Below are 26285 nucleotides of genomic sequence, written 5' to 3'. Positions count from 1 at the left end.
TCCTAGGAAAGCTGGTGAGATGTCACCAGAGCAGCGCAGGGTCTCGCTGTGTCCCAAGCAACACCATCTCCTGCGAGACCAGCCCGCTGCCGCCGGTCAGGGATGTGCCTGCGGCCGATGTTAAAACCCAAAACGCCAAGACCCGGCTGCAATGAAGCGTTCAGGCACGTTGTGTGGTGTCCCAGCGGGGAGCTGGGATTTTTCACCCTCTGTGGTCCACGTGCCTCGGCCCCTCTGCCCGCCTGCGGCTCGGGGAAACCAGGGCATCCCCCCGAGCATCCCGTGGCTTCCTGGTCTGCAGGTACGGCAGAAAACGGATCCACTTCATGAGCAGCTGATGAACGGTTTCCGTGGCAACCTGTCCTGGTTACAGCCGGTGACAAGGGTACTCCGGGGAGGCAAGTGACACTGACACCAAGGGGGGCTGTGCTGAGGCTTGGGCTGTGCTGCCGGGTACCCCTTATATTTTATATTTAGCCCTGGCAGCCCTGGAGAAATCTTGAAACCATCATCTCCTCCATCTTCTCCAAGCTCGGTAGCCCGTGCCAGGCTGCTGGCACAGGGACGGTCCCCTCACGTGGGACCTGAGGATGGCAGTACCCAAGTGCACAGGCACCTTTTACCTCTGTGGGTGGTTTCACTCGCTGGGTGCCCCGGCGGGAGGGACAGCAGCCCCGGCACGGGACGCTGCCCGCCACGGGCTGTCTCCAGCACACCCCAGACACAGCCACTGTGCTGCTGGTGCCCGTGTTTTGCCCTGGATGGGTCCAGTGACTTCACTTGAAGAACCAGCCCCGTGCATCCAGTGCATCCCCGTGCATCCCCAGGTGGAGGGGCCGAGTGGGGACCTTAGGGCGGTGGGACAGTCAGGGGCAGGGCAGGACGGAGCGGCAGAGGAAAGCCCCGAGAGCTCTCAGGCAGCGGGAGGCAAAGAGAAAGGCAGCCCCTCGCCCGGCTCCCTTTGCTCCGGCACACTGTCCGCTGCGTTCTCCCTCACCCCGCAAAAGCATCCTCCTCCTCTCCCTCCACCCAAAAATCAACCGGCGAGCGGGGAGGAGGGCAGGAGGTGCTGCAGACCTGGCGGGGTTGGTTTGCTCGTCGATGGCGTCCACGGCGCTCTCCACGGAGCTCAGCAGCGACTGGGTCTGGTTCGCCGTCTCCTTCAGCAGGAAGCGGGTGACGAACTGGTCCACGTTGCTGCCGCTCTCGTAGACCTGCCAAGGCAGACAGCGAAGCGCGGTGAGACCCAGCGCCGACCGCCCACCTCGGCTGCTGCAGCATCTGTCCAACATCACGCATGCAAGCTGGTCCTCTCCATGTCCCCAACCATAAGGGAGGAATGGGGATGTGCTCTCCCGCCCCATGGGAAGCATAGAGCCCTCCAGCATCCATGGGTCACCCAGCACATAGCCCTCCGTCACCCCTGGGACAGACTTGTAGAGGCTGTGACAGGAGGCAGCGTGGGCAGGGAGGCCCACCAGCACCGCTTCATTTATAGATAAATAAAGCAACGTAAAGAGGCGATTACCCAAAGCCCATAGTTGCGCTCTTTACCGTGGTCTTAAATCACTTCATGATTGCCTTGCAGGGCGAGTGCCAGCGGGTGCAGGCATGAAAAGTGGCCCCTCCTGTGCTTTGGAGATCCCAACCCTGAGATCTTCAGCACGTTATTGAGTGCTTTAGTCCACAACACTACGGGCAACCCAGTGCTAAAGGAAAAGGGGTCCCCGATGACTAACAGGGCTCTCCTCAGGGACCCGGGAGGTGAAGATGCCTTCAAGCCAGCAGCAGAAAGCTCTGGCAGGATCTTGTGAGACAAGATCCTCGGCATGTTTTGGCATTAGGATTTTTTTCTGAAGAGGGAGAAGAGGAAAGCCCTGGCCGTTTGGGGCGAGAGGTGGGATGGAGACGGCTGGCGGAGCAGGAATGCCTTCAGCAGGAGGGAGGCTGCTCCCTAGGAGCTTTGGTGGAGAAGGGCAAGCCGTTCAAGCGACAGATGCTCCTGGGGCAATCCAAACCCTCCCAAGACAGAAAACACTTAATAAAATGTTTTAACAGCACAACTGATCTGCTCAAAGCACTCAGGGCCCCTTCCCCACCACGGCCTTGCTGCGCCCTGCCCATGTCATGGTCCTGCTCCTCCACCTCCTGCCAGCTACCGGCAGAGGCAGGACACTGGCACAACTGGACTGACACCGGCATAACCAGACCAACACCGGTACAACCAGTCCAACACTGGCCCAACCAGTCCAACATTGGCCTAACACCACTCCAACCAGTCCAACACCAGCCCAACTGGTTTAACCTCAGCCCAACCAGACCAAGACCAGCCCATCCAGGCCACTGGCCACATCAGGTCTGGCTGAAGCTAACCACTCAGCATCAGAGCTTAAAAAAAATTTGTGGGGAAAAAAAAAGGCTCCTCTAAACTCCAACTCATTCACACCACGTTTTCCCCAGACTCTTTCCAACCCACCAGTGCCTGCTGGGGCAGCACGTGGCCCAGGCAAACCCCCACTGGGCAGCCCGTCTCTGCGTGCCAGCACCTCCTGGCATGGGACTGCTCCAGGATTTATGACTTCTTGGTGCCGTGAGACAGGGATGGGCACTCCCGGCTCCCCGCATGCTGCCGGCAATGACCAAACTCCACGGTGAGACCGGAGTGGTCCCAGCACCACCAGTTACCTGAGCACACAGCAGCACAACATGCGCACCCCGAGCTCCTCAAAGCAAATTATTCTTGTTTTATGGCGAAGCGATTAATGAGGGTTATTTCCATGGCAACTGGAGCGGCTCCGCGGGAACCCAGAGGGCCTTTATCTCCTATTTTAAATCATAAAAGAAGAATGAGCCGAAGAAAAACACTTCTGGGGAAACTGGTGGCAGAGCTGATTTCTCACCCCTGATTTTGTAGGGGAGCATGAGTTTCTTGATGGCTCTTTGAGCATCCAACTAGTGCGGCAGTTAATGACTTCTCCCTAACACAAAAAAACTTGCTCCACTCCCGCTCACAGCCGCAGTGGTTCCGAGGGACGCGCGTGATGTGGTGTGAGGATCGCCGGGCGGCGATGCTGAAGCAAACTGCCATGTACTCATCATCTCCTGCAGCTGCTCGCTGTGGCACCGTCGGGTGGCAGGGAGGGAGACAGAAGGAGGGCAGGGACTGGTGCACTGCCTTGCTCTTTCGCCAGCGCAGCCCGCCCCAGGACACTGGTCCAACAGAGATGGGACTGGCTCTGGGGTCTCCATGGGCCGCAGCAGATCTGCATGAGGACCGAGCACTGGGATGCTCCTCAGGCCTGGGGGATGCACTCAGCAGCCGCACAGGTCCCTGTCACCTTTTGAGCCTTTCACCAGGCAGGATCACACTCCCCTCTGCAGCTCCAGCGCTTCCCAGTACAGCCCAGCTTGCTCTACTAGCACCACCATCATCCAACAGCTGGGTCAGAGGGAGGAAAGCTGGCATCAGTGCGGGATACAGGGAGATGGGTCAGAGGGCTGGGCAGGAGACAGAGGGATCACAGAATCACAGCATCCCAGGCTGGTGAGGGCTGGAAGGTCCCTCTGGAGCTCCCCCAGTGCCACCCCCTGCCAGAGCAGGGGCACCTCCAGCAGTGGCACAGGACACGTCCAGGCAGGTTTGGAATGGCTCCAGAGGGGGAGACTCCCCCCCGTCTCCGGGCAGCTGTGCCAGTGCTCTGCCGCCCGCACAGGGAAGAAGTCCCTCCTCAGGTTTAGGTGGAACTTCCTGTGCTCAAGATTGTGCCCGTTCCCTCTTGTCCCATCCCATCACTGGGCACCACTGACAAAAGACTGTTCCCATCCCCCTGGCACCCTCCCTTTAAGGATTTGTAAGCATTAATAAGGTCCCCCCTCAATCTTCTTTTCTCTAGACTAAAAAGCCCCAAGTGCCTCAGTCTTTCTTCATAAGAGAGATGTTCCAATCCCCTAATCATCTTTGTAGCCTCTCCAGCAGATCCCTGTCTTTCTTGAACTGGGGAGCCCAGAACTGGACATAGTACTCCAGATGTGGCCTCACCAGGGCAGAGCAGAGGGGGAGGATGACCTCCCTCGATCTGCTGACCATGCTCTTCTTGATGCCCCCCAGGATGCCATTGGCCTTCTTGGCCACCAGGGCACATTGCTGGCTCATGGGCATCCTGTTTGTCCACCAGGTCTCCCAGGTCCCTTTCCACAGAGCTGCTCTCCAGGTGGTCAGCCCCCAACCTGTACTGGTGCATGGGGTTATTCGTCCCCAGGTGCAGTACCCTACACTGCCCTTGTTGAATTTCATTAGGTTTCTCTCTGCCCAACTCTCCAGCCTGTCCAGGTCACGCTGTAAGGCAGCACAGCCTTCTGGCGTGTCAGCCACTCCGCCCAGTTTCGTGTCATCAGCAAATTTGCTGATGGTACACTCTGTCCCTTCATCCAGGTCATTGATGACTATGTTGAACAGGACTGGACCCCGTACTGACCCCTGAGGGACACCACTCGTTACTGACCTCCAAGTAGACTCTGCATGGAATGTCCCCGGCCGGGGACCGTCAAAGCCTCAGAAGCACAACCCTTAACACTGAGCGATCACCTCCGAGTTATCATCTCCTTCCTCCACAGCCCGGCGATGTTTGCAAAGAAGGTCAGCCGGCCTCGAAATACCCGCTCGCCTGCTGGTTGTTAACACGGAGATTCATAATGCCCTGAACCCAAGCGCAGCCGGGGCGGCACCGCTCACCCATACGAACGAGCACGGGACGCGGAGCGTGATGGAGCAGTGAACCCATCCGCGCTGCTTCCAGACCGCCTCTGCCTCGCCGGGGGCGGGGGGGGGAAACAACCGAAGATTGATGTCTCCCTCATTCTCTCCTTCAGGATTTTGCCTTATTTTCCCAGGGAGCGGAGCAGCGGGTGATGTGCCACGAGACCACGCAGCCTCCCGGGGTTGGCTGCGCTTCCCTGCCTGCTACGCCGGGGGGTTGCTGCTGGGCTTTCGCATGCCGAGCCCTTACCCCCGGGACACCAGTGCCACCATGCCAAGCTCAGATATCTCCTGACAAGTCCTGCGCAGTTTTTCCTCGCCCAGTGCAAGCAGGGAGAGGGGCGAACAGGCAGCCTGCCCGGGACTATGGATGCAGCAGCTGGTGGAGCATCGCACCGGGCCCCATCCGTGGGAGGCACAGGCACCACCACGAGACAAATAAATAGCAATAGAGCCAAGGCAGCGCTGGGCAAAAAACATTTGTTGAGCATTTGGATTGGGGGGGAAAAAAAAATTTGAATGCTTTCACAAACATTCCTGGATAGCTGGAGCATCTCTGTTCTCCCTAGAAAAATACTCACAACTCACTCAGAACGTGCAATATACCCTATATATATATATATATATATATATATATATGTATTCTTTCCAAGCACAGATGTACACATCACATCTAAACAATTCTGTATAGACAGTGTACTAAATTCACTGTCAAGGTACGTCAGCCTTCATCTTCCTCCGCTGGCAGGCTTTGGGAAGAGCCCCGCACCGGCCCAAACCCGCCCCTTCGCCCAGGCAATTATTTTATCATTTAATACATCTTCCACTATCCACACTCTGGCTAAGGAGGGTGTATTAAATCGATAAATCTCCTTGGCAAAGACATATCATTTCATTTGGGATCTGAAACAATTTCTTTTGCGGTTCCCCCCCCTCCACGGCTGCTCCCCCCTCCCCCCCCTGCCCTGCACACCCCTGCCTGCAACCGGCAGCCTGCCTGTAATGAAGGCGAAAATATATTAATCAGGCGCTCAAATGGGCTCTGCTATAATTACGGATTTGATTAACTCTCGCATCCAGCCCCGCTCTGATTGCTGCCTTGGCGGAGGGCAGCTGTTCCCGTGGGCTGGGGGCTAACCTCCCCCCTCCGGGATTTAACACAGACCCCCGGGGGCTCCCGCTGGTGAACACGGAGCTGTGCGCGCTCCTTCGAGTGGCTGATTGGATTATTCCTTTAATTAAGGGTTCTGGTTTTCTGGGATGCGGGGGGCTGGCTGGAGCTGGGGGCCGCACCCGGCTCCCCCCGCCCCGAGACCCCCGCTGCTGCTCCCAGCACCACTGCACTGCAGAGACGCAGTAATTCCCCATCAGCGCCCCCTTTCCAGCGAGATCTGCAACACCACCGCCTTGTCCTCTCTGATGGCCGTCCAAGCCACGTACCGCGTTCCCCACGGATGCTCCATCGGCTGATTTTACGCCCGCGCCGTGCGGTTTATCCCACACGCAGGTTCCCTTCCAGAGGCTCAGAGAGTCCACCGCTGCGTTTCTGTTTCAATCCATACATCAAATAAATGGGGTAACGGGCTGCTGTTTACCTCCACTTTTCTGCTGCTCTCCAAGACTCCATAGCCTGTCTCCTGCAAACGCCGCGAGACCCGTTCTCGATCAGCCATCCCGCGCCTCGCCTGAACAGGTCACTGCCCCCAGCACAGGAGCCTGCTCCTTTCGGAAAATCGTATTTATGAAGGCGCAGGCTGTACCGAGTGCTGTCGGATCACACGGACTGGCTCCGGGTGCGAGAACACGAGGCTGCGAGGGTACGCGTAGTTAAACGTTTGGATTTGATTACCTTCCGGCAGCCTACAATCTTGGTTCAGCTTTAGGAAAAAATGGTACAGGCGATTCCCACGTTGGCTGAAATCAGCTTAACTCCCTGCATCGAGCTGCTCTGGGTGGATGGCTGTTGGGTAAGTAGCTACGCCGGCTGGTGCAGAAAACACTGGGGTGTCTGTGAGGTTCTGACGCTTTTTTGGCAGGCCAGTAAGCCCAATAGCTCTGAAATTAAAACAACGGTGGTGGTTTTTTTTCCCCCCGCTTAACCAACTCTGGCCGTTTGCCAACCCAGCTGCGACGTTTGCTCTCAGGAGCCGGGTGCGAAACGCGTGTGCTCAGACACAGCCTTTCCAGCAACCCCTCAGGCTCTCCTCTAGCAAATGTCTTATTTGGCGTTGCAAAAACAAGTCATTAAGACGACCAGCTCCAAAGGAATCCTTCCCATCGCCTTATTAAAACATTTGTTAGTCTGTCCTAGGGAGATTTAATGAGGTTTGGTCTTATTAATTCCACCCTGAAGGGTTGTTTCCTCCTTGCTTTGCTTGAGAAGTTAAAATATTTATGGAGATAATATAATAATTGCTGCTCAACGAAGCCACTTCGTGCCAGAAGCTCTTGGAGGGGGCGCATCTCCAAGCCTACTCTTTTCCTTCCAGCTGGTCCATTAGTTCAAGGCTGGAAAGACTTTGGCATCACAGCTACTGCCCTGCTGCGGAGTGCTCTGCCGGCAAGCCTTGGTTGAGGAAGGAGCACGGTGGCCACCGAAGAGGCAGAGGAGGGGGAAAAAAGGCACCTCTCCCTTTGCTACGCCCCCAGCCTTGACGTCTGCCCCTGCAAAGGGGCGGCTGCGTGCGGCTGTGGTGAGGAGCCAACGTAAAAGCCTCGTTGAAGGGATGGTCTCGGGATTTCTGCAGGGGACGGCTCTCAGCAGAGCCTCGGAGAGCGTCACTGTTCGACAAAGCGGGGCGTGAGCCAGAGACATTGAAACACGAGAGAAGGAAGGAGTGGGAAAAAGGACTACTTGCTTTAGCCACAGGTAACTGGGGAAATATTGCCCAGTGCTGGGTCCTCTGGTCAGTCGGCTGAGGTCTAAGCCCCAAATCCCACCCCTCTCTTCACATCACAGCCTCTTTATGTGCCTCTAAAGCACCTTCCCACGCACAGCGGGTGCACGCCTGGGGGCACAGGCTGCCCAAAGCCCCACCACAGCTCCTCCAGCTTTCCATTTCCACATGCACTCGCCCCAAATCTGCCCAAATCCTGGCACAGAGTAATGAAAACACCCTCGGGATGTGTTACCTGTGCAAATCACAGCTGGGATTTTGGTACCATTGAGCGCTCGGACTTGCCAACACCGGCATCAAGCATCCCTCACCGGGCATTACAAACTGATGCCTAAAAGCGGGCTCTCGTGGCCGTGTTCCCGCGGGTATCAAATGACTGAAAAAGGAGATTTTCGATGCTGTTGAGCATCGCAAAGTTTCTTTGCTGGCATTTTTAAAGGTCACTATTTAGCTCGTTAAGACTAGAGGATGTAAAATATAAATGATTCTTGCGCCACCCACGGACTCGGAGAGACCCCCCCCCGCGACGGCCCCGCACCTTCGCTTTGCCTTGCGGCGCTACAGCCTGACCCGCGAAGCTTCCCAGCACTGGTTTTCAGCGAGATTGGCCAAATTGGCTGACATTTACCAAGCCTGGGGACGGTGACGGCTTCTCCGATTTTTATTAACTCCAACCTCCGCCGAAGCACGCCCACGGAGTGACGGCACCCATCCGAGGAGGCTTTTCAAACGGAAACCAAAGCCAATTCTGATTCACCCACACTTTTCCTCCAGTTAAAAAGCCCAAGCCCAACAACAAACCCATTGCCATGCCATGAAACGCCCCTGTCAAACCTCATTCCGGGATGACAGAGAGGTTATCTTCCACCCCCTCACCCCTTTAAAAACCAGGCATGTGTTGCGCTGTAACCTCCGAGTGGCTGATTTAAATTCGTTGCTCATAATTGCCTGTTTTCTTCCAAGAGATATTTTCTTATAATTAGAATAACACTCAGACCTGCCTCTCGCTCCTTTCCCTCCATCTGACTCTTAAATCCCTCCAAAAAGCGGAGACCCAAAACTGATTGCCTGGCACGTAATCAGTAGAAGAAACCTGAAGAGAACAGACACTTAAATAGTTGATAAATGAAAGCATTAACATATGAAAGACCCTCAGCCTTCCCAAAACAGCTCGAAAAAAACAAATGAGACACCTGTTCAGATAAAAAAAATGAAGACGGCATCACACGGGTTTTAAAAGTCTTTCCTCTGTAAAACCCTCCTTTCACAAATCTCCACATCAGCCCCTTCTCGGCTCAGGTTTGCCTTGGCTGCTCCTGAAGGTCTCCTGCCCCGGTCTCACACCCCCGGAGGTCACCTACGGATCAAGAGGCATTACGGCATTTTTGCACCCTGACCACTTACTCAGCAGGCAAAGAACAGCCTCGGAAACCAAGCGTGGCCTCCTACTTCTCTGAACACCCTGGCTATAATTAGCCTTTCCCTTCACACAAGTTCCTAATTAGCTGTATTTAGTATCCACGAGACTGTAAATTAATACATATTTTATTTCCATTTTCTGAGGAAAGTACAGATTTTGTTTTCCAAACAGGACCGCACTCAAAGGACCCCGCAGACGTAACGACGGGGGACGGTCAAGCTGCTGAAGGCTCAGCCTGGTTGTGCCACCTGCTGAGGCGTTGACTTGGTCCCTGCCTCTCCTTTTGGTGGCTCCTTCAGAGCTGCTCTCGGGCTATCTGGCAAGACCGCAGCACTGACGTCCGGTGGATTTATTCCCTTCATCATACAATTTGTCTAATCCCAGCAGCAACAGACTTAAAACGGGAAGAAGGAGGAGGAAGACCACGTCCGTGGGAGCCGGAGCCAGGGCAGCACGAACAGGACTTCCAGAGAAGACGCTCTTCCTTCTCGGAGCGAGAGGAGGGACATGAATTTTGCAGCGACAGACAAGCAGAATAAACATCTTCATCTAAAAATAAACTCCAAGAGAGACTTTCTTAAGACTCCTCTCCCTGCCAGCCCCGCTGTGCTCCCCGGCAGTCTGGCAGCCCGGCTGGATCTCACGCACAGCCCCACGGAGCTGGCAAGGAAACCGCTCCGGGTGGCATCGCACGGAGAATGGGCTTTCTGGTCCGGAGTCTGAACAGAAAAGTTGGGGAAAATTCAGTTCTTGCAGAACGGGAGTAGCACTTGCTGCTTTAGTTTGTGGTGCAATATTAATTTTGGAGAAGAGTTGCAGAAATACCTTCTGAGAAGCTTAACAAACATGCCTTGTTTCCTCTTAGGCTATTCTCGAAATATAAAGTTCCATAACTTCTCCAGAAATCCACACCTTTTTTTTTTTTTTTTTTTGGCTATAGAAATGGATACTGAAATTGTTCAGCATTTCTGACTAGAAATGTTTAATTCAAAATATATGTAAAGATGACTCAGCCTTTACTGATTTGCTGCCCCATTCCCACTCCTTTCTGTTTTCAGCCAAAATCATTCTTCGTGAAGACATCTTTAATTGCATTATTAGGAGTGTTTCAAAAAATCACTCATCCAAGAGAGGGGCAAAAAAGGAGCAAACAATGCCTAAAACAATGCCCTCCCTGACAGGGCGGACCTCTGTGCTGCAAAGGTGAGGACGGACGATGCTCTGAGTCCCCCCAGAAAAGGCAAACTGGTCCCCAGCAAAGGGCTGTTTGAGCAAACATCCTGACCCCTAGAGAACAGCCAAACACTTCCAAGGCGGAAGACCATGCCAAGGTGGGCAGGATCTCCCGGGGTTCAGCCAGGTACCGAGCACCAGGAGATAAGCTGTTCCTGCATTCGGCAGCAAGGAAGCCAAAGAAGCGCTTTGCCGAAGGAAAGCCTGATGTGCCCAGGAGGAAAGATGAAGCAACAGACGTGCTGCCCTGCGGTGGTACCCCATGGGCTTCAAGCTCAGACCAGGAGAGCTCAGCTGATGCTCATGTAACCACCACGGCTCAGTGTGAGCCAAGTCGGGGACAGATCATGATGTCTATGGGAATCATAGACTCATAGAATGGTTTGGGTTGGAAGGGTTCGGTTGGACCTTAAAGATCATCGAGTCCCACCCCCCTGCCCTGGGCAGGGACACCTCCCCCCAGCCCAGGTTGCTCCAAGCCCCGTCCAACCTGGCCTTGAACACCTCCAGGGATGGGGCAGCCACAGCTTCTCGGGGCAGCCTGCGCCAGGGGCTCACCCCCCTCACAGCAAAGAATTTCTTCCTCATATCTCATCTAAATCTCCCCTCCTTCAGTGTAAAACCATTCCCCCTCGTGCCACCGCTCCCCTCCCTGATCCAGAGTCCCTCCCCAGCTCTCCCGGAGCCCCTTTAGGCACTGGAAGGGGCTCTCAGGTCTCCCCAGAGCCTTCTCTTCTCCAGGCTGAACCCCCCCAACTCTCCCAGCCTGTCCTCCCAGCAGAGGGGCTCCAGCCCTCCCAGCATCTTCAGAAGCCCCGAGCAGCTCCCGCTGTTTGATCTGGGCACTACCCGGAGCTGTCACCACCGCGCCGCTGTGACACCCTGCCGCAGGGCAGCATCCTGCCGCAGCGGAGCACTGCTCCGGGGGCCTCAGACGACCTCGATATGAACACCAAGTTTGTTCAGCAGAGCAAGAGAATGAAAGGACAAGATAAAGGATTAGCTAGAGGGTGAGAGGAAAAGATTATTTTTAAGGATTATTTCTACTGAGTATTTTATCTCGAGGTGTCATCATTCAAAAAAGAGCAATATCGTATTTGGCAAGCTTAATTTTGGCAGGTAAGAATGCAAATGAGAGCACTTTATATTGCTGTTCTGGACTGTGCTATAAAACAACAACAAAAAACCCCATCCATCCATCATTTTTAGTATCCAAGACTGGTGGCAGATGGTGCTCACTCCGGGGCTGTAACTGAGCTGCTCAAACAAGCGCTCCTTGGCAGCGCGCTGCTGGTGGCTGAAAGCTGGGGGAGACCATGGCCATGGCCATGGGGAGAGCAGGTCCACCGCTGCGGCTCCTGCTGAGCCCCAGGAGCCCGGCGTCTCCTGTGCCCGGTGACAGCAGGTCATAAGGCAGAGACGGGAAAGGTGAATTGCGGCAGGAACAATTTAACTCGCAAATAACGTCTGCAAACCCATTCGCCCCTACGTCTATACCTCGGAGCTCCCTCACGCTGCTGGAGCGTCAGCGGCTGCTACTGAGGGTCAGCACACTCAGTTTTCCCTTTATGATTTACATATTCTCTCATTTAAATAATGATTCTCGGGGGAAAATGTATTTGCAGCTGGTTTGAGTACAGTGCCGGTCCGTAAGACGAAAGTCCACGAGACACACGTGGCATTTGGCAACCTGACACAAGAAGACTCTCGGGGGGTGTGTGATGTGTCCCCACTTGGTTGTATTTCCACTCCCGGTGCATTAAATGAGGCAATAAGGATTTTGGCAAGTGACAGACTGGCAATGGAGCTGGCAACAAGCAAGCGAGGAGTAAAACACCTTCTTTCACACATCCTTTTGCTTCCCTCCAGGACCAAAGGGGATGCTGAACCTCAAGCAGAGGGTGGTCCGGGGCCACCCGCAGGTCCTCGGGCCTCCTCCATAAATCCCTCCTGCTGCCCCTCTCTCCTCCCTGAAGCCGGTCTCCGAATCCCCCCTAATTTGTCAGCACCCCCTCCCCTGCTCCGCTCACCCCATTCCTGGCCCTCGCCGGAGCGGAGCGGCGCAGCCTTTCCACCACCTCAACGAGCACCAAAGAGATGGGCTCCATTTCATACCAGTATGCGCACGGGGGGGTTGTTGCCATTTCAGCTCCGATTTTGGGCAATTCTGCTTTCCAAGCACTCTCCTTCCAGCTGGGACAGGGCACACGCCAAGGATAGCCACCAGCGCCTCTTGGACCCGTCCGGTGCCCGACAGGAGCTTCTCCAGGAAGGAAGGATTTGACCTTAAATCTGAGCTGCTTAGTCCTTGAGGGCATTCCTCGCTCAGCGTTTTTGGGACTTCTTTGCAGCTTGCTTTTAAAGTTTGCCTCACCGCTAAAGGTCAGCTGCGCTCGTGTTTCCACGCTCGGTGCTGCAAAATGCTTATTTGGCAAAAGCGGGGAGCGGGAGCAACCCCAGCGGGGCAGGCGGTGGGAGCCGCACCCGGCAGGAACGGGGCTAATTGAGCCTCTCGGGCTCAAAAAAACACAAAAAGTGCTTTTTTTTTTTTAAACCAAGCTAAACCCCGTTTCCCAGGGTGTCTGGGGAAGAGTGTTGTGCAGTGGTAACCACCACCCCAGTGCTGTCCCCCCGCTCCCTGGGCACTGTCCCCCCGCTCCCCCGTCCCCGGCACCCCTCGAGGCTGGCAGGGATGGTGGGGACATCGGCTGGGCACCGTCCCACGGCGGACAGCCCGAGACGGGGGGGTCAGTAACTGAACAGGAGGGACAGCTCAACCTGTCTCCGGTCCCCCAGCTCCCACCGATACCGGGCACACGAACCGTGTCCTTCCCGGCCACGTTGGTTTTGATATTTGCCGACTGCACTATAAAAGAGTAAATGAGAATTATATGAGAACATCTCCCGCCGTCAGCTTTTTTTAGACCCTGAAAGTTGATTTCCTTTTCTCTCCAATTTAACTTTGCATTTCCCATCATTTCAACGCGGCGCGGACATCACCGTATTGGAAAATAATTACAATGACAGATTTTGTTTTGCTGTATGAGACCTTCCACTATTGAATCTAATTACTGCTGATACTTTATGAGCTCCTCCAGCACGAGATAATTGCCGCTTTCTCTTTTTTTATGAGCAAGAAATAATCAGTTGTCTTTTAAGGTGAGAAATACAAACAGCAATTAAATACCACGGCTATCCAGCCCCTCTCGTCAGCAGGCACCTCTCGTCAGCAAGCCAACACAGAAGGAGGTTAGGCTTCATTTATCATGCACAGCAAATGTTGCTTTTTAATGGGGGAGGGGGGGAGAGGGGGGGAATAAGGAAAGCTCTCAACTCAAGTGATCGATGGTTTCCTCCAGCTGATGAAACACCTATTTTGATACAGAGAAGCAGGAGCATCTCAGAAGCGAAGCACTTTGCTCGCGGGTCGGGGTTTTTCTGGAGGAAAGAAACTACCCCTGCGGCGTCCCTCAGGCTGGGGTACGGGAACGCACGTGGGCTGGAACCTGGTGAGAAGACCTCAGCCAAATTATTTTAGCAGTTCAGATCCTAGGAAGCCTTCTTCTGACACTCGGTTTTGGCAATCCTGACACTAAACCCAGAAACTCTAGTAAACAAATACTTTTTTTTTTTTTTTTTCTTGGGAAAACATATAGAGAAAACCCCTCACGTCTCAAAAACCAAAAGCATTAATGGTTTGCACTCCGGAAAAGCTTCTGATGCTGCCAGGAAGCCTGTCCTCTCTGAACACTGGAGATGAGTTTCTCTACCACCTACAACAGCTTATTTTCTGTTTGGGGTAGGTTTTTTTTGTTGTTGTTGTCGTCTTTTCCTTCAGCTCTTTACTTGAACAAAGCGCCCGTGTTTGAATAAATCATTGATGAGGTTTGTACCACTTTGTTCGCAAAATCACAGCAGGGAGCCCATGTTTTTCGTGCGATACTCCTTCGCCAGAGCTCCTCTCTGCATGAAGGAGTCCTGCCCCATCTGCTCGCTTGCCGAAAGCGTGCCAGGCGGCGAAGAGCAGCGCGGCCCACGGGCTGATCGAACGGGGGTTGATGAGGGGACGCGCTCCCCTCGCCGGCTTTAGCCGCCTGGAAGGGAGATGTCTGCTTTTGAGATCCTTCAGAGTCACGGGAGGAAGATGCCTCCAGCGCCCTGGATCTCCCCGCTTCCCTCCACGAGGTGACGACGGGGGGTGGGCAGCTCAGGTTTAGGTAAATAACCTTTACCCAATTAAGGCGGGCGAATCCTGCCAGCAGTAGCTGAATCAAGGAGGGAGAGAGATGCTTTTCTTATGAAGGCAGTGGATTGGCATTACGAATAACCATCCAGCTGCTGCTGCTATTTCTTATGCAAGGTAATACCCACATGCTCAGACGCCTAATTTATAAACAAGGAATAAGCCATCCTCCTCTTGCAAAATACTGTGAGGTATTAGTTATATCCACATTAACCTCGCACTCGAAAAGCAGTGGTTGAAGGCATCATGAATAGCAAGTTGGAAGGAATTACTGAATTATCTGTGTTAACATGTATTTAAAATACATAGTTGGCAAATCTGACTGCCAGAAAATTTGCTAATAATGAATATAAATGAGGCACGAACAGCCTTAGCAACTTAATTAGAAAAAAAAACAAACAAAAACCTGTTACTTTTGTCCTGATTTTTTTTTTTTACCCCCTCATAATAAGTCAATAAAAAATTCACAAACACTTCAGACTGATCAGTGCTTGGCCAGAAACTTTTGCCTTCAGTTGATTATGGCAAGACAACAATACGTGAAATATGTGGCGTCGCTTCCCGTGCTGCCCTCCTCACACACATTAAAAAGGATGGCTTTGGGTAAAGCAAGGAGATCGGGATCTTTACTCAGCAGCCAGAGGGGAGAGAAATTTGCCGTTTCCCATTCTAACTCCTGAAACTTCTTATCATTGCATCTTAAATCTGGTGTAATTTGAGTTTCTCCTTTAGCTTCAAAGGTAAATGGAAGGGAGGATTACTCAGAGGGGTAACCAAACCTCCCTCCTTGGCTCCGTCCTCAGTGCACCACACCGCTGCCCACCAGTGAAGACAAAGGCTCCTTTTCTCTCCTCGTGGCACAAAAGTATGATGCAAAAACAGTTGAAGGTAGAAGTGGGAGAAGGATGGATTATCCTGAGGTACCAAACATCACTGACACAGCCCAGTTACTTCACTAAGTGGTATGGAAAGGACATAAAATGCTTTCAAAGGACCAAGAGCTCCATAAACACTTCTCCCTGTAAGCCACCAAACGAATGGTGCACCTCTCAGCGGGGACGTCTATCTGGTACATCAGCTCAGATTGTCTAGATACGTGTAACTAAACTTCAGTATGCTTCGTGATCGCTGCCACAGCCTAGCAGTCCATTATTAATGGGAAATCGTTGAGGCACGGTGGATTTTTTTAAGAAGCTGGAGGTACCCCGCACATATGAAACAGACCATTTCCCCTGCCGTCCTTCAGACAAACAGCCCTCTGGTCTCTACACCGCAGCCGTGCACACGAACGACCGCATTACGGAAGTCAGGATGCCTTCCAACGCACAAGCTGTATTTACCACCAGCCTTACAACGCCAGGTTTCCAGAAACCCTCCCAGGAACGCTAACGAGAGCTCATGCCTTCAAAATCCCACTCAAGAGACCCACGGGCCGCGTTGTCTGAAGACAACGGGAGCACTGTCGTGCCCCAGGCGACGCAGAGCGTAAGCCATGGCACAGCCGAGACCGCCTGCCAGACTCAGGAATGGCACTGAGAAGGTGCCCTGCTCTGCCACAAAGCCTCTACGCCGCCATCTACTGCACGTGACACTGGTTCACAATCTGGCCAAGATTTTCAAGATTCATTTGCTGTTAACACACACACACACACACACACACACAAAAAAAATCCATTGTCATCCTGTTGCTGCGAGGAGCCACTTACCACACAAATGCAACGGCATGAGGAGACAACGCTGCTGAACAGGACGAAGACCTTGGGATGCTCTGTTAACACTCGCACCGTTTGCTCCAAGCCTGTGGAGCGCAAAGGCGCAGGAAGGAGGACTCACCCGTTTGGTGTAGTCCATCGCCTTCAGGATGGAGAGGTTCAGCGTCTCCAGTGAGGCCAGGACGTCTTCGTAGTCTCCCATATGGTCAGCAAAATAGTCTGGGAAAACCAAGAGGGACATGATGGGAACCGTTGGTGTAACTTCACGCTACAAGGCTACGTGACACAGCAAGGTCTATTTATCGGTGGAAAGAAAAAAATGAGGTTTCAGGTATATTTTTATAATCTATATCCTGAGTCAAAGTCACAGCTTGTCCTGCAGGGATGGGAAGTGGTGCAATTCCCGTGAAGTTTGGGACCATTGTAAAAGAGAGATGTAAGGCACAGCAGCTCCCACTGAAAATAACTTTGCAGGTGCTTTATCGCCATGCCTATTTCTGCATTTGACCGTATCTTGGCTCTCTCCCTCCTGTTGCCACCAGGGAGGGAGAAGTCGCAAAAGAAATCCCTTTTCCGTTCCTTTGACCGTCTTTATCCCTCAAAGCATCCAAACACCTGCCAGGTTCACCCCAGTTTATACACGCCGAGGCTGGCCTGACATCTTTCCTTTCCATTCCCATCCCATTTGCACCTCGGCCCCCGGTCACAGGTCGCACAGGCTCCTGAGGGCCAAATATGCCTCGAGAGGAAGAGAACGGAGCTGCGAGCTGGGCCCAAAAGCACGTGTTCTCCACGGAGAGGGAGTCCACGCTTTCTCCGTGCCGTCCTCGTCCCTTCTGCACTGCAGCTCCGGCAATCCCAGCCGCTCCTCACTGATACCAAACAGCCAAAATCGGTGTCCCCCCGCAAGCGGCCGATGGCTCTGTCACACATTTGAGCCCCGATGCGGTTTCGTGCATGAGCTACGGAGTCCTGAAATTCACTGTTCGTGATGGAAAGAGCCAGAAGTGACGGGTGGCGGGGGGGGGGGGGAGGGGGGGGCACGCAGCGAGTTCGCTGTGTGTCATTGCGCAGTTGCCCGGTTTCTGGGTGACTGACACAGACTACAGCTAAAAGCCACCGGCGCCTCTCCTGAGCGCGAGGAACCGAAGCTTCACACCGAGGTGACATCTCTGCAGAATGCAAGGAGACATAAACTCCAGGAAACAATCCCGCTAATTAGGTTCTCTCGGCTTAATTAGAAGCACCTATAGCTATCGACGGCCTGAGAACATATCCAAGGGAAAGAAGATTTTGGCAGAAACCGGAATGTCACAGAGTGATTGACAGCAGCTCTTTGCTGTCCCACAATGAGCCAAAGAGCTTATTCTCGCTGCAGCGTGTTTATTTGTGTTATTCTTCCTATTATTACTTGGGAAAGAAAAACTGAGCAGATCTTAAAGGTAAAGGAAAAACATTTTCCTAAGTCCTGCAAGGAAAAACTGGAGAAATTTCAGGAGAAATGAGCTGCTGTGGGCAGCACAGCCCTCGAAATCAACCGAGGAGCACCTGGGAGGAGAACTTACCAAAATATTCAGTTCTGCTATTTTTTATTACTGTTATTTATTCATGGGAACATCGGAGATGAGCTCTTCCTATGCTATGCGGTTCTTGCTTATGGCTCCTCCGCGTCTGCGGAGAGCGGTGGGGTGGATGCTCAGGAGATGAGCACCACCGCAAGCCGGGGCCGGTGCGGGAGGAGGTGGGTGTCCCCCACCCCGGCACTTTGACACGGGTCAATGTGCAGCAGCTCCCCTTTGTAGAGGACATCCCAGTGCTCTGGACAGCTTGTATGGCTGCATGCAATGCCCGTGCGTTGATTTAAACTGCAGGGCGGCGGGTACAATTTGGTGGCTGTATGTGAATTTTCCGGGCATATTAAGTGCCGCAAGCTGTCCTGTGACCGGCAGCTCCTCTGGGCACGAGGAGCTACACAACCACGTTTAGGTCAGTCTAGGTGCTGGTGACCGTTGCATTTGTTGGCAGGAGAAAACCCCATTTATAAAATACTACCTGATATGGATAAAGCCGTATCAAATTTCTCATACAAGCTGCAGGGATCAAGAAATCCCTTTTAAGATGCTCTCAACATCCTACAACACGCAACCCATTCCAAGAGAGCGAGACCACCGCCTCCACTTTGCTGAAATGAGGTTTTATATTTAAACTAACGCTTAGAAGAGCAGCAAGCAAATAAGAAATTGCAGACAAGGGCAGGTATCCAGCAGATAAGTGATCTAGGCAGGCTCTCGCGCCGATCAATCCTTCCTCTGGCTTCCCGCGGGAGGTGATGGGTTTATCTCCCTCCTCTCCTGGCAGCTTCATCCCCAGGAGAGGCAGCGAGGTGGGACCACGCTGGCTAACAGCAGTGTGATTTTCTGATTTTATGAGACAGACGGAGAAAGCGGGGGGGACGTCAAGCGATGGCGTTACCATCTCTGTATTTCCTGGCAAAGTTGATGGTACGAGCTGTGGGGTTTTGGTTTCTCGGGCCACCTGGCAAGGAGACCTAACGCAATGAGAAAGGAGCGATGGGAACGAGCCCATCATATCGTCAGCAAACCAAATGGATTTTATGAAAGGATTTTATGAAACGTTTCTTCATATCTTCTTATATTTCTATATAAGTGTTGAAGGTAAATGGTGAAGACCTGCCGAGGTGGCTTCATATGTTCTTCTGCATCCTGGCACAGGAGGGGAGGAGAAGAGACGGATGAGTCTCTCTGCAAGGCCACACACCTCTGTCTCCCCATCTCCTCCCCAAAAGCAGGGGGGCAGGAGACGTTTCCCAATGCCACGTGTCCATGGAAAAATACAGCCGAGCGAGCAGCAGGAGCCCTCTGCGCGAGTCACCTCCCACCACCTCCATCGCCTGCCAAAGCCCTTCAGAAATCCCAGCAGGATATATTCCCTTTCTGGTCAAGGTGTGGGACAAAACGTTATCAGAGATTTTCTTTCCAGCCTTTAATTTGCGCGAGCCGTGGGAGGCGCAGCAGAGGCGCTGTACTCCGCAGGCAGCCTGCTGGGACGCACGGAGGGGTGCCTAAGTAGGGAGAGACAGGTTACGGCTATTGCAGAGGGACACTGCTTTATTGAACTTCAGAGCGGAGCTGGAAGCCAGGACATTGCCAGAAATTAAACCCCGGCTCGTTATTGAACAGCAGCCAGGTGTTTCGCTCAGCCCTGACCCCGTTTGCGTCGCAAGAACAGGAAGACAAGTTTTGCCGCTTTTCCAGCGGAATAAGGGGTGAGGCAGCAGAAGTGCTGAGACCTCCCCCCAGTTCTGCAGCCGCCGCGGCACCGCCGGCTTCGTAACGGGTCTCAGGCAGCCTTCGAAAGCGCGCGTGCACACAGCCATTGCTTTTGCCCCGAGAGAGGGACCGCACTCACCGCACAGCTCCTTGGTGTCCACGTTGCTGGAAGAGGGGGAGGAAGCAGGCAAAAAAAAAAAGAAAAAGAAAGAGAGAGAGAGAAAGAAGATTTTAAGGTAAGTTAGGATACAGTTAGGATTTCTGCAGGCTTAACCCCAGATCCCCACCTGCAACGTCACCCACCCCTCAGCATCCCCCCGCCACCGGTGGGGACAGCCTAAGGAGAAGGCAATGGTTGGTGCCGCTCGGGGCATCCCCACCACACCTCTGCACCTTCAGCATCTGTGCGGTCGGGATGGGTTCACACGTTATTTTGGATATTTTGAGGGGGAAAAGGGGACCTGTGCCTGTGGGGTACTCTATTCCCAGCTGGCACAGCAACTCCTCTGCCTTCCTCCCAAATACCCATCCTGGCAACACCCTGGTGAGGTACCCGCTGTGGCACAGGAACCTCTTTGTTCCCATTTGCCTGGAATAAAAATTTGCACCGTTTACTTTTCTAGACGGATCAATACTCCCAATTCTGCCCTCGCGAAGCGTCCACGGGGCTGTGCACAGTTCCCACCTGGGACTCCCTCCGCACAAAATTGCACAATTACTTCTTAATACAGGAACGTTTAGTTTACATAATGACATCTCAACAGCCAAACCTGCCCGGGAAATAAAGATTGCTGCTAATCCCTTTGTGCCTCCGATTCCCCCACAACTACTAGTGCTGTTCAAGCACCGGAATGATCTCTGAATCGAATTATGTTTTATCGATCCATTTATGTCCTGCAAAGCCATTTTTTAAGTAAACTCATCCCTGCTCTGTCTGACCTGTCAACATAAGTGGATTAGGGAAAGAGATGTTTTCAATACCACCTTCATAAGTGGCAGCGTCCCGCAGCCCTGCCCATGCCCTGCCCGACAGGTCTGCTCCCAGCCCTCGGCTCTTCCTTCCCTCCGTGACCCGGAGCTTTCGCTCACTCCTGTCCCTCTCTCGGGACAAGATACCCTCCCGAAGGGACGATGCACGGTGGGAAAGTGTTAATTTGGGATCGCTCCTCACTACCGAGGCCCCAGTGAACCCTGTCATGGGGGATTCACGACGTGAAGCGCGGTGCTCTTGCAGCAAGCTGAAGCACCCGGGAAAATCTCACCTCTGCTGAAATCTTTTGCCGTCTCCTGCAGCAGGCTCAGACCCCGGGCGAGCGGAGCATCCTCGCTGGGCTGTGCGTGGCGGCGGGACGGGGCCCAGGCTGCGTTTCCCACTCAAATAACATTAAAAGAAGCGCTTCTGCTTTAGCAGAGACACTGATACAGGGGATTTTTGGCTTCCTACTGCCTGAGAAGATGCGAGTTCCTGCAGCTCGGGGGCCCTGCTGGCCTCTCACTCGATGCATCTCATCCCTTCGGCGCGTTAGCCAGGTGCGCTACAGCTAACCGGAAACACACGCGTGCGCTGGTGATAACTGGGGAGGAAATTCCCGAAATTCACAGTGCCACCCATGCCCAGGTCCTCCCCAAAAGCAGAGCCCCCGGTGATGGTACAGGGGACGCCTTTCACCACCACTCCTGTGGGACCTGCCGGGCGCTGGAGGCGAACACGAACATCTCCATCCCCTGAGATGTTGGCTGCCAGAAAGGTGCTACCCGACCTGTCTCATGCTGTAAAAGCACACGTTACTGAATCACGCACCCTTTTGGGTAACTGATGTCTTTCACGGTATAAAAAAAATTCATTTCTCATCTCAGACACCTTCACGGTGCAGGACACAGCGTGGAAGCCGCTGGCACAAGCTTCAGCTGGAGGAGCAGGCGGCATGCGCGCCTCTGCAAAATGAGCTTTCACACTACTTTATCTTAATTCCCTTGGAGATTTATCAATCTTTCTCAAACCCTGGAATTACTTCAGTGCATCCTACAAAATCCCCTGGGGAAGCTGCGAGCTCAGTTTCCCTGACTCGATGTTCTCATGCCCACATCACTGAATATGCAGATCCATACCCAAAGAAAAAAAAAAAAAAAAAAACAACCAACCCTGACCGAATAGTCCACAGCGCTTTGGCAGCGTGTGGTTGCTAACACGGAGCCTCGGCAATTCACAGGCAGGGAAAATTCAAGTGAGGGGGAGAACCACAGAAGATGCATTTCCAACTCCAGCAGAGTCCCACGCTCGCCCGAGGACCACGGCCGGGCTTTCCCCAAAGCTCTCAGGGGCTGGGTACTACACACCAGCACAGAGCCTGGGAAGTGAATCCCATTCTCTCAGGCACAGGCACAGGAGTAGTTTTCACACCAGCATCACCCACAAAGTCCTTAAATAATATTTTTCCGAAGCCAATCAGTGTTTATAAACACCTACCAAAGTGGTTACAGATTTGCAGGTGGGGCAACATCGCTGAGAAAACAAAACAAAACAAAACAAAACAAACCACCTTACTATTGTATTTCACGTGCTTTTGCATTGCAATAATTGATCTGCTGCTGCCAAAAATGGTCTTTTATTTCCCCGCATCCTACCATCATATTATTTAACTTAATTGTGCTTGAATATTAACGTGGCTGAGAAGCTGCTTTTAATTTTAAGCCACCTTGCATTAAGAATAAGCCCAATTAAAGAAATTACTGAAGTCATAAGCTGACTTAATAAAAAATATGATAATGTTGTGATGAAAATTTATAAGGAGAAATCAATGGGTACTTGAGCATGACCCATGGCATTTCCTGGGATGTTTCCATCCCGCAGGACCGCATCCATGGGGAACATCGCTGACATGCAGCCACGTCCCCATCGGTGTTACGGGGCTTTTATTGCCCGGTGTGGGTGCTGCACAGCTGAATACGCAACGCAAGGGAAGCGCACTACCCAGCTGCAATGGCACGGGTTCTGCCAGTGGGATTTTTTTTTTTATGAGGCAAGTATTCAGGATCTGGGTTTCAAGCCTCGGCTCCCCACAAATACCCTCGGCATCCCTAACCCTTCATCCCAGCGCTGCCCTTCGGTGGAGATGTTTGGAGCGGTCACATATCATGAAGCCCTTCGATAGGAAAACATTTAGGTCAGCATTAGCCACCAATGTTTTTTTAAGCTGCCAGACAGGCAACATTCCTGTGAGCCACAATAAATGAAAAAGAAAAATGGCAACAAGTTTTTCTCTTTTTTTTTTTTTTCCAGAAAAAAAAGAAAAAAACCTCTCAGCTACCAGAACACTTGGCTGTGAATTAGCTTTTCATTTTAAGCATTCTTACATTAACAGTATGACTAAGGAACTTATTGAAGCCATAACCCAACTATTTAAGCAGAATATAATAATGTTCAAGTGAAACTTTAAATGAAGACATCATTAAAGACTTCTGTGTTACACAGTTTTTTCTGCGCAGTAGAGGCCACGTCTCTCTGATCTCTTTCCAAAACAAAAGTCTTTCTTTCAAAGTAGAAAAAAAAAAAAAAAAACAACAGAAAATCCAAGTCTTTTTGGTTTTGGGCCTTTTTCTCTGTTTTCCAAGCAACGAAGTTGTAACATGGAGCATCGCATCCCCAGTTTTGCTGGGGCTGTGCACCCTTTGGGATCACTTTCCCAGACAAAGACATACTTTGGAGATCCTCCATTTGCCTCTTGGCACATAATTTCTCCAACAGAAATATGAGCCAAACACAAGAGCTCAGCCTTCAACCTAGAGCATCTTCTGAAAAATCAGAGCCCAAGCCATAAACCAATTTGGCCCCAAAAAGGACTGTTTATTGCTCACCACCCACTGCCACCTAAATACACTGGGATAATTTGACCAGATAAACATATTGGCAATGGGGAAACGGTTTTTCCCTGCTGGTTCCCATCCAACTCTTTCAAAGAAAAAGAAAAGTCCTCAAAGCGTGATACTCCTCCCTCAGCCGTGGGAGTCTAAAGAGCAACAGCCATGCTGGGAGAGCATCTCCTCAGTGGGCTTAATTAAGTGCATTTGCCCAGAGGGTAATTAGTGCTGCACGACAAGCGAGAGGAGGCGGCTGCCCAGCGTAGTCGCTGCGCCTCCTGCGTACTCCAGAGAGAAATACATTTCTCCCCTCACCAAAACCCCACCCAACCTTAAAATGCGGTTTGATGAGCGCCTGAGCTAACGGGGATCCCTGGGAAGTCACCTCTTTGCCTCGCCACGTCCCTGATTGCAGATTATCCAGTGGATGGGCTTTTATAAGAGTTGTCCCTGTACTGACTTTCTGCTACTTTTCCATCGGTTCAAAGCACTTTTAAGCTTTTTTTTTTTTTTTTCTTCTCTACCTGCTTTTCCTGAAGCACACTGCCGTTTTTCAGGCTTTCTCCCAGGGAAAGGTGGGGTGGTGACACCTGACGGAGGGCACGTTGCGGCTGGGGGTCCAACAGCCCAGGGATTAGGAGCTCGAGCCGAGCATCCTGGCAGACAGATCCCTGGGTGGGTGCTGCTCCCCCACGTAACCTCCAGATCTCAGGTCAGAAGCTCCAGCTACACCGATCCAGATCAGCCCGACACTCTGTTTAAGGTATTTCTGGAAATTTCCCACCATGATTATTTGCTTTAGCTCTTCAGAAGCAAGCCCAGAGCAGCACAGCGCTGGAAGGGGTTACCCAGAGAGCATTCCAGGAGGTCTTCAGGACTCAGCATGGCAAAGCCAGGGCTGTCCTCCTCCAGTGCTGGTGATGGCCCACTGCCAGGGACTAGAGCCCTGCAGAGGTCCCTTCCAACCAAACCAGCCGTGAGTCTACCATCCAGCATCTCCCCCTCTCTTTCTCAGCGTCTCCCCGTCTCCCTAAGGCAAGGCTGATGGCCTCCGACTTGCTGCTGTTAACGCGTTTCTCCAGGCTTCTCTCCAATGATAGAGAGGAGCAGAAAAGTTATCTCAGAACGGAAAAGAGAACACGAAGGAGCGAAGCGTGAAACTCCCTTCTTGGGTTCCAGCTCAGCCAAGGGAAGATGATGTCCCAGGCTCTCCCAACGGGTGGCACAATCAAAAACATAATGGGAATTCAGAAGTTGCAAATACATCAAAGTCTCATCTTCACAGCGTATTTCTCATGCAAATAGCCGCCTGGATGTGCTGCTCAAATGCCACTCAACACCTGATCAGCTTTAGCTGAAGATAATAACCCTTTTACTTGGGCAGATGAAAGGTTTGCATCAGCTGCCTCACAGCTTAGTTGCTTCACCAGCACAGAAAATGGAGGTTTTTACTGAAATCACGTTCTACTTTTATTTCCGTCTTCAACTCACAGCTTTGGGTTTGCTACAAGGCTTCAAACGAGCACGGAAACAAATTATCCTCTAGCGTTAGCCACCTGCAAAACTCATTTTCATTTAGGAAAGACTAAAAAACAACACGTGCAGCTGGAAAGTATTATTACATCTGAAGATATGCCTTCTAGTCCCAGCAGCAACGGCGCTGTGTTATCTCAACACCTCAGAAGCAGAAAATGTACATCCAGATGCCTACTAAGGGGTCACAGATGGTCACTCTTGATCATTAGTTTCTGAACGCAAAGATTAACATTCTTGCACAAACCCCGGAGTGAGTGAAATTATTCCAGGCAGAGCAAGAGAGAAATACCCAATACCGGATGCCAGCCCGGAGATGAATAACTTTAATGCTAAAGAACTAAGCAACTTTCCAAGCCCGTCATCCTACCCATCCGCAGAACCCTGCTAAATCCTTCCCACGACCTACCCGAGTACCTCCTTCACCTGCCCGCCCGCTTTAAAAAAAAAAATAACCAACACACCACTCTTACGGTATGAAGTAGAAAAGGACTTCCAAAATCTGAGGTGGCGCATGCAAAGAAACAGCCCAAACCATACGCCAAGGCTGTCCACAACCAGAAGCCACCCAGCCAGCGGCGGCTTCAAATGCCACAGGCAGACAAGTATTCATAACCTATGTCAATTTTGGCTTTAATTTCTTTAGCCGTGGCGAGCTGGCAGTCAGGGCTCTGGTGACCGCCTGGCTTTTACTTTAAAGGATGGTCTTCATCTCCTGCCAAATGTCCCTGCTTCCTGCATGAAATCAATTTAAAATGTATTTTGTGGTGCGTTTCAGCAGGAATAATTCACAGGGGCACATACTGGAGCAGGCACGCTTGTCCCACGCACGATCCAGTACAACCAATAAATAGAGTGAGCAGCGAGGTAACCCAGCAGGTATTTTTCATCCAGCTCTGCTTTTTCCAGCAGGACAGGGAATACCACCTATTTAAATGCCCCGAGTGGGCGGAGGAGAGACCCCGTTTGCACGAGTTCAGCATTCACTCCAGACAGAGGTTTCTCCCAAAATCCGTGTTACCTGAAGCAGGTGCAGTTTTGCGGAGTCCGTCTGGATCGCCACCTCACTGGGACACTTCCAGCACCGGAGCGCAATGATTTAAATTAAAACACCTCCAGGGAACATCTCCCACGGGGGGTCCTGAAAGGCAGAGAAATGCTGCCTTCTCCAAAGCAAAACTAATAACTTTGTTCTTGCCTTGGCACGTACTCCATCATGGAGCACTTGGGGAGCACCGTAAGGGGGGGGCTGAAAGCCCAGCGGCGAATCGTGGTTTTCTCCGAAGCGCTGGTACCACAGAGAAGAAAAAATAGGGACAAAGAATTGCCCAGAAACAAAGAGA

General features: G+C 52.2%; 1 protein-coding gene across 1 annotated transcript in view; it reads right to left on the bottom strand.

The window, feature by feature from the left end:
* NECAB2 (N-terminal EF-hand calcium binding protein 2) overlaps positions 1–26285 on the bottom strand; it is a gene marked incomplete at its 5' end in the record, with an annotated part of 85219 nt that overhangs the window by 3787 nt on the left and 55147 nt on the right. The window contains 4 exons of the mRNA XM_082489363.1: positions 1078–1214; positions 16256–16306; positions 16383–16480; positions 19691–19716. Coding sequence (XP_082345489.1) covers positions 1078–1214; positions 16256–16306; positions 16383–16480; positions 19691–19716 — 312 coding nt within the window. The remainder of the gene's footprint in view (positions 1–1077; positions 1215–16255; positions 16307–16382; positions 16481–19690; positions 19717–26285) is intronic.

Source organism: Vanellus vanellus, assembly GCF_965231255.1.
Source record: "Vanellus vanellus genome assembly, chromosome: 12".
NCBI lineage: Eukaryota > Metazoa > Chordata > Aves > Charadriiformes > Charadriidae > Vanellus > Vanellus vanellus.
Note: the sequence above shows the minus strand (reverse complement) of the source record. Positions and strands in the feature narration are given on the sequence as shown.